At 38.8% G+C, this 8,956-nt stretch overlaps 1 protein-coding gene across 1 annotated transcript; it reads left to right on the top strand.

The window, feature by feature from the left end:
• Nucleotides 1–3,058: 3,058 nt before the first annotated feature.
• Nucleotides 3,059–5,155, top strand: dlx2a (distal-less homeobox 2a). Its single transcript, XM_014173270.3, has 3 exons — nucleotides 3,059–3,548; nucleotides 3,660–3,844; nucleotides 4,083–5,155. The coding sequence occupies exons 1-3, from the start codon at nucleotides 3,233–3,235 to the stop codon at nucleotides 4,407–4,409; spliced, it is 828 nt and encodes a 275-aa protein (XP_014028745.3). The 5' UTR covers nucleotides 3,059–3,232; the 3' UTR covers nucleotides 4,410–5,155.
• The last annotated feature ends 3,801 nt before the right edge of the window (nucleotides 5,156–8,956 follow it).

Here is an 8,956-nt window from a genome sequence, read left to right as displayed (position 1 = left end):
CAAGTATATATTTTTAAACCTACATATTTAGTTAATATTGCCTGCTAACATTCATTTCTTTAACGAGGGAAATTGTGTCACTTCTCTTGCGTTCTGTGCAACAGAGTCAGGGTATAGGCAGCAGTTTGGGCCGCCTGGCTCGTTGCGAACTGTGTGAAGACAATTTCTTCCTAACAAAGACAGGCAACTTCGCCAAATGGGGGATGATTTAACAAAAGCACATTTGCGTAAAAAGCACAATCATTGCACGAATGTACCTAACCATAAACATCAATGCCTTTCTTAAAATCAATACATTGAAGTATATATTTTTAAACCTGCATATTTAGTTAAAAGAAATCCAGGATAGCAGGCAATATTAAACTAGGTAAATTGTGTCACTTCTCTTGCGTTCATTGCACGCAGAGTCAGGGTAAATACAACAGTTTGGGCCACGTGGCTCATTGCGAACTAATTTGCCAGAATTTTACGTAATTATGACGTAACATTGAAGGTTGTGCAATGTAACAGGAATATTTAGACTTATGGATGCCACCAGTTAGATAAAATACGGAACGGTTCCGTATTTCACTGAAAGAATAAAAGTTTTGTTTTCGAAATGATAGTTTCCGGATTTGACCATATTAGGCTTGTATTTCTGTGTGTTATTATGTTATAATTAAGTCTATGATTTGATATTTGAGAGAGCAGTCTGACTGAGCGGTGGTAGGCAGCAGCAGGCTCGTAAGCATTCATTCAAACAGCACTTTTGTGCGTTTGCCAGCAGCTCTTCGCTGTGCTTCAAGCATTGAGCTGTTTATGACTTCAAGCCAATCAACTCCAGAGATTAGGCTGGTGTAACCAATGTGAAATGGCTAGCTAATTAGCGGGGTGCGCGCTAATAGCGTTTCAATCGGTGACGTCACTCACTCTGAGACCTTGAAGTAGTTGTTCCCCTTGCAAAGGGCCGCAGCTTTTGTGGAGCGATGGGTAACGATGCTTCGAGGGTGGCTGTTGTCGATGTGTTCCTGGTTCGAGCCCAGGTAGGGGCGAGGAAAGGGACAGAAGCTATACTGTTACACCGGCAATACTAATACTACTATAAGAACATCCAATAGTCAAAGGTACTGTATATGAAATACAAATGGTATAGAGAGAAATAGTCCTATAATTCCTATAATAACTACAACCTAAAACTTCTTACCTGGGAATATTGAAGACTCATGTTAAAAGGAACCACCAGCTTTCATATGTTCTCATGTTCTGAGCAAGGAACTTAAACGTTAGCTTTTTTACATGGCACATATTGCACTTTTACTTTCTTCTCCAACACCTTGTTTTTGCATTATTTAAACCAAATTGAACATGTTTCATTATTTATTTGAGGCTAAATTGATTTTATTGATGTATTATATTAAGTTAAAATAAAACTGTTCATTCAGTATTGTTGTAAATGTCATAATTACAAATAAATACATAAATAAATACAATTTAAAAAATCCCCCCCAAAAAATCAGCAGATTAATCAGTATCGGCTTTTTTTGGTCCTCCAATAATCGGTATCGGCGTTGAAAAATCATAATCGGTCAACCTCTAGTTTGTACATCTCAATTGTCAGTAGAACCCACATTTGTTTAAGCAAGTCAGCCATATCAGCTATGTTTTTTAAAAAGGCAGTAAATGACGCTGAATTTACTGTTTCGCTGCCAGACCAGGCTCCACTGATAGCCAGGTGTAGCAGTGGTAAGGATTCACTGCTGAAAAGAAAGCTCTGCTGTTGGGACAGCTTTATGTAGGCCTTAATAGTTTGTGGGCACCGTTTGTCACCGTTACAGTGCAATTAATGTATTGTTTAGTGTTGTGTTATGTAGTGGCTTTGCAAGCTAAAATCGTCACTGGGTGATGGACATCCACAAATTAATACATACCAAACGAAATGTTACATATCATCCTAAACGGAGTATCTCGGATTTACGTACAGAATAATACGAAATTCTCTGAAGCCAGGTTGCACCACCGGCCAGCTGCTTCTAATGTTTTACCCCCAACGTCCTTAATTGTCTCCTCTATAGTTTTTGTAGCCCACATAATCTCTCAGGCATCCATCCCCCTTTCAACGAGAAAAACATCACAATTTATATTCTGCCACCACATGAGGACGCCAGCCTACCATGGCCGTCTTCAGAGGGCTACAGATAGTAAGTATATCGATGATGAGAGCCCAGGGGTCCTAAATGAGGCTCCCTGTCGATCATAAACTCCACGCCAAAAGCAAAAGGTGAAGGGAACATTCTCGCTATCTCCCATCATCATATTTCCATTGCTGTGCGGATTAGGTCTACACCTTAATCAGGTGAGTAGCCTAAAATGTTTACAAGGCAGTGTGTGTATGTGTGTGTTTGTGTGTGTGCGCGCGTGCGATGGGCTTTTTTTTGCTTGTTTCTATTTGGCACAGACAGGTGGCGCACAGATGCCATGATTCCCTATGTCTATCGTTGAAATATGATCCTGTGTCAAGTAAAACTATAGTTGTCTTTGACATCCCTTAAAACAAATACAATCATGATCCATATAAATAAAAATGGAATTCACTTAGGGTCGAATTTTGCTACACTCGCATTAACATCTGCTAAACATGTGTATGTGACAAATAAAAATTGATTTGAATTCTAACGTAGATGCGCGCATAAAGTCATGTTAGTGGAACATTTGTGCAAAAGTTACATTTACGCACGGGTATCTGAAGTTCGTAATTGATTTTAGAGGAAAGGTAGAGGCAGAATGTTTTTCAAACAGCACATTTCTCTCTAACAGATACATAAAAGCTAAAGATGATATGTTTTGAATATTTTATTTAACCCTGCCTTTTAATAGCCTAGGCTTTACAAGTGTATTGTTAAATAATTGTTTCCTTTTCAATCGGTGCAAGGCAATCAAGCGGGATAAGTCAATAGTGGACTGAAAATCTGTGGAGTTGTTAGACATGCATCCTGTACTCATTGGCTGCCTCAAATATACCAGCTCTGCCTCCCACGTGATATTGGATAAATGCCCGCCCGCTAGCATCCTAGGTAACAGACAATCACAGACCACTGTGATACGGACACACCTTCGTCGTTTTTTGGTAAAGTTCATGGGGATGCCATTTTAAACTCAAAAGAATTTAATCCACGAGATATTAGCATTCATTGCAAATTGACTTTTTCAATTGCATTGCTTCAAGCACATTTAGTTGTGCAACTTTACCTACAAGATGACTGGAGTTTTTGACAGTCTCAGTACAGATATGCATTCGAACCAGATTACCTCGAACAGTTACCACAGTTTGCATAAATCGCAGGAGTCCCCAACTCTACCAGTATCGACTGCGACGGACAGCAGCTTTTACAATAGCCAACAGCCTGGATACTGCGCAGGGTCTCCATATGGCCAACTCGGAACTTACCAGTACCACAACAGTGGTATGGGCAGCGTTCAATACAATACTAAATCATACGACCTTGGTTTCAACTCTTATGGCACCTACGGCTCGTATGGTTCGAGTTCTTCACCGACTCCAACGGATGCAGGTAAATAACATGCCAATGCATTCCTATTCACATTCGTATTCTATTATATGTAAGTTATGTTAAGACCAGCCGTGATGTGTTTTGGTTATTGTTCTTACATGTATTTATCAGAGAAAGAAGAAAGTGAACCTGAAATCCGAATGGTTAACGGGAAACCAAAGAAGGTCAGGAAACCTCGAACTATTTATTCAAGCTTCCAACTCGCTGCCCTTCAACGGAGATTCCAAAAGACACAGTACTTGGCTTTACCGGAGCGAGCCGAGCTGGCAGCCTCAATGGGCCTTACACAAACCCAGGTTAGTGCATCTCTTAATGCGTCCCGTAACAGTCAAATCCCGCATCAATCTGTGAATAATATAATCAGGCTCAGGCTGGCTACTTATTTTATATAGGCTTGACATTTCGCTTTAAACTGCTATTTAACTTTATCCAGCATTTGTTGTGTATATATAGTTTGTCTTTCACTATTAATCTTGGTTAGGACACGTTTGAAAATAAACTTCAGAACAATAGTAACAATGTGTTTCTTTTCAGGTGAAAATTTGGTTCCAGAACCGTCGCTCCAAGTTCAAGAAGTTGTGGAAAAGTGGAGAAATCCCCTCTGAGCAACATATGACCTCCAGCGAGTCTCCCCCCTGTAACTCTCCACCCGTCACTGCCTGGGACTTTCCACAGAATCAAAGAATGAACAATGTAAACGCCAGTTTATCTCAGAGCAGCAGCCCTCCAAATACGACTGCGCCTTCTTTCTTGGCAAACTACTCTTGGTACTCATCAACGAACTCTGCAACGCATCTCCAGGCTGGCCCGCTTGTCCAGCACCACCACAACTCCGCCTTGAGCGCTGGGACAATATTTTAATACAACTGACTCTTACTCGGAGAATACTGGTGAAAAAGACCAAATGTCATTATACATTTTTACAGACCTCACCAAGCAAACTTTACGCGCAACTTTGACCAACTTCATTAAGCCTACAGCTGCTAGGGTAATTCAGAATGACACGGTGCTCGCACCGGCAAATGGCAGACTACATATTTTTACAGTTATTTTTGTATTTATTTATTGTGTTTATTTTAATGGATGAGATTTATGAACCACTAATAGCCAAAACAACCACGTAGTAAGTAGTAAGATGCTTTTACGAACGTGTGTTACTTTTGATTCAGCGCGAGTCTGAAGTTGATTGCAGGATGTGAACAACTGACACATATGTAGCACAATTTTCAACTGCGTCGTGCATTTTGAAAATTACCTAATTTTGTTCTAAGAGATCCATGTATTAGCCTACATGTACACATATTTCTATATGGCCTATTCTTTACGGTTGTTTTCATTTTGTAGGTCAGAATTCGGCTTTGTGCATATTTCACAACATTATTTTGATATGCCACCCTGGCATCATTTTTTGTTTTTGATATTGGGGACCAATACTGTACCTATTCTTTACGGTTGTTTTATCCTTCATAAGCTACTGATTGTCCCATATTCTAATTAACTTGTATAACATTTCTATGGTGTATTGTCTTTAATTTATTGTATGGTTAGCAGTGTTTTCTTTATATGATCAGACGTTATTTAAATAAAATTATGTTTTCTCTTCACAATGTGTTTTTCTCCATTTTAAGAACTTTAAGAAATTGGCATACTGAATAAGAAGTGGATTTAGTTTTTGATTAAAGCTTAGCCCGATTCTTTATAGCCTGTCAATAAACTAAATTGCGCGTTCTTATTTAGCCTATAGAGAGAAGTAACCTATACTCCACTTCCATTCAGTACTACGGCGCCAGAAGAGTTCTGGGTCCGTCAAAAGACATGTTTCTAACCCTTGTTAATCTTTCAACGTAGCTCACAGCACTTGATTAGCGCCACAGGTAGGCTATGGGCTCGACAAGCTTTTGGAAGATGCACATTAAAATACCATTATTTGGGAATGCATTTGTATTCATTATTGGTTGCAAATTGTTTCCTCTTCTTAACTCATGTTTTATAGACACGTTAAATCTAGCTGGGTATATTGTTCGGGGAACCTGATACAGACAAGATGATTAACAGAGCCGAGACACAGTGCCCAGGGCGCCGAGAGCGCTGGAGTATTCGAAGGCACGCAACACGCCTTGGCATGCGAAAGGGAAGATGAGGGCGTATGACTGAGCTCAACCCCTCAGACTCTTTGGAGTCAGAGTGCCGCTCTCCAGACGTTTTATGAACTCAGCCCAACCAAAAAACTAGACCCAAGACCGCCTGAAGCTGAGCAACATGGAAACATTTCTCACATCTTGTTCACTCACACAACACAAAGCCCCTTCTCATCGGTTCTCATGAGCGAATCGACCTACAGTCGATTTGTCCATCGTAGACAAGGCTACATTATAGATAGTCAACACCATTTAAAAAAAAAATAATTAGCAATATGCTTTTGAGATCTTATTATTTGCTAAATGTTATCTACTTTATCTCCTAGCCAAGTTTGTAAATACATTCCAGATAGTAGGTTAGGTGTAGCCTCTGTTTTGAAATGTAAGGATAAAATCAGGATTTTCATAGATGCAAAATAAATATTTTATCATGTTTTATTTCTATTTTATTCCCTTAAACATTCGCATATATTCACCGTGTTCTCTTAAGTGATATACAAGACATAGCCTTGAAGGCCTACCTAGCCCAATAGACGAGCGTTTGCTAGGTTTGATAATCATGTCAACCCGTTGCTTTTTATGGTTGAGTGATCATAAGCCGCATAAAGTGGAATCGTTTTGCATAATAAGGATGTACCTTGTCAGTGATTGTCACATTACAAGATGGAACATTCTCCCTGGGGCTGTCGTTGCTTTATCTTGATATGAGGAGTCCCTCGGGATAGCAGGCCTACCACATGTTGAGTGAGCCCGTGGAGCAAAAAAGCAATATAACACACATTTGGTTGTGGACTACGGTGAATATATGATTGCATATATATATATATATATGTTTAATAAGTGGTGCTTTACATTTAGTAAGATTCACACATTAGGCATGCGATGAGCAAGTGCATGCGTAATATGCGTAGAAGTGCTCATTCGCTTTGACGCTTTTCCCATGGAGACATTTTGATGGAACAAGAATTTCCTCAAAAAACATGCACTAATTCACCTGCTTCGGATAGGTCTTGTGTCCATATGCCCTCAGCTGAATTGCAGCACTTCGAGTCTTTCCTGTGTCTACACAACAATAATAACGTTAATTTATGGAAACATATTTGTAGCCATTACGCACGGGATCAAATAAATGAAATATGACTGATTTAATAACATTTATCTTTGTTGAATATAGACCTAGTGAATGTCTGTCAAATAAAAAAGTATCGAACACACAATGGTTAATGAAAATCACTACCACACTCTTAGAGAAAAAGGTTCTGGATAGAACCAAAAAGGGTTCTATTGTTTGCTTCATATATGGCACCACTAAAGGTTCTATATATAACTATTTTGTAGTGTTCTTTGATCGGAACCCCAAGGGTTCTTCATCACTGAACCAACATTGTTTCCATATAGGGTTATACATGGAACCAATTTCAGTTCTATATAGAACATTAAGGCGTGCCATATATGAAGCAAGCATAGAACCCTTTTTGGTTCTTTCCAGAAATTTTTTTTCAAAGAGTGCATGATATGTCTTTCGCTCATTGGCCCTGCACCCATGTCTCTCTCATACGGATTAGCAATGATGTGGCTTTATACTTCCGGAATCCTGTAGGCAATTTGAAAATGACATATCCCTATCCTAGTTTATACCCTGATCTGTAATTTCTTCCACATTTGCTCTAGTTTGAGAATTCTTGGATTTCCGATCTGAAAGCCTGCAATTAGTATTTAATCCTTCGCAATTTTAGATGTCCTAATATGGTCTGTAATTTTTCCGCAAGATCATTTCCAGCTATTTTATGCATCAACATTGTCAAAGTTGTATGTAGAAAATAAATGGAAATATCAATGCATAGTTTTTAGCATACCATCTTGACTCGACGGTAATTATATCTGTGTGGAGCCTACGCAGATTAGCCTGAATTGCATGGTAACTGCTGCTTTAAATTTTTAAAAATTACTCATCATTTTCCCAAAGATTACCAAGATCTCGAGTGCACAATGTCATCAGCGTAATGAGGAGTAAACATTTATGCTAATAATCTACAATTTTTTTCCATCCGCTATAAAAAGGGGAAATAAAGCAGAAATGTTCAGTCATATTCCGTGCTGTTATAGCTGTGCTGTTATAGCACTTAACACTGCATGGTCAACAGTTTATGGGATTCAAGCGCTCAACCTATGGCCATGCTTCAGGATGCTACTCTAATGTATCTGCCTCTATCTAAATCAGGGAATCGTTGAATCCTGACAAAGAAAGAGTCCGCGTTGTTCCTTTTTAGAGATTTAGGTAAGTATGTATGGAGCGTTATTTCATATATTTTTACAGTTTATTTTTAAACTTGTAAAAGTTTTTGGGGTCAACGGGCTTTTTATTATGTACCAATATTTCATGAATTGATATTTTAATAAAGATATCACCATTTTTAGGCTTTAACAATCAAACGGACATACCGGTAGGAGGTTAGTTAATGAATTATGCCTATTCATTAAAATATTACAAATCTATTTTCAATTTAATTGGACAGCATATTTCTCATGCATTTCAATACTGGAAATTCCAAAATTATGCACGCATATCAAATTGTAATTTGTTACAAGATAGCCTATTCTAGGCAACTGGAAAACATAGCAATTTGAGTAATTTTAAACAAGGTAATTATTTAGCCATAATGTAACACGTTTTGTCATAAAAGTCTAAAGCCTGTAGTGGGGCTTCTGATTATTACAAATGTGTTGAAAAACCAAGGATTCTCGATTATTATTCCAGAGACAAGACAACACTTACCATGTTATGTTACGACTGATTCTACATCAGGAAATAGGTGCTCAATAGCCTATGGATTTGAAATGGACGGGGCATATAATAGGCTAAGCCTCCTCTCGTTCTGTAATTTACCCGCAGCCTTCATTACTCTTACATTGTGCTTTGCTAATTTTGAACCTTCTTCGCATAGACAATCCCGCGCTATACACCTGCAAGCAATTTACCAGCCATCCATACGTCAGGGAACAGCAGCGAGATGGCAGCTCACCTATTTAACTTTTTTCATTGCGCAGCAAATTTCTTTCAGTGCATTCTTTTGTTAACGCTGAAAGATTCCCTATGCGAAAAAATTGCTCATAATTACCCCAGAGATGGGAAACTGCATTAGAATAAATAAGGGCGAAATTACTGTAATTATGTTGGGTTTGATGGGCTCGGCTCGTAATCAAGAGGAGAATACAGTGAAATAGCGCTGACCCTCTTGCATGTGCAGCTGCGCCTAGTCTTTTGGAGGG

The sequence above is a fragment of the Salmo salar genome, chromosome 25 (assembly GCF_965601325.2).
Source record: "Salmo salar chromosome 25, fSalSal1, whole genome shotgun sequence".
Taxonomy (NCBI): Eukaryota; Metazoa; Chordata; class Actinopteri; order Salmoniformes; family Salmonidae; genus Salmo; species Salmo salar.
This window is presented reverse-complemented; position numbering and strand designations above follow the sequence as displayed.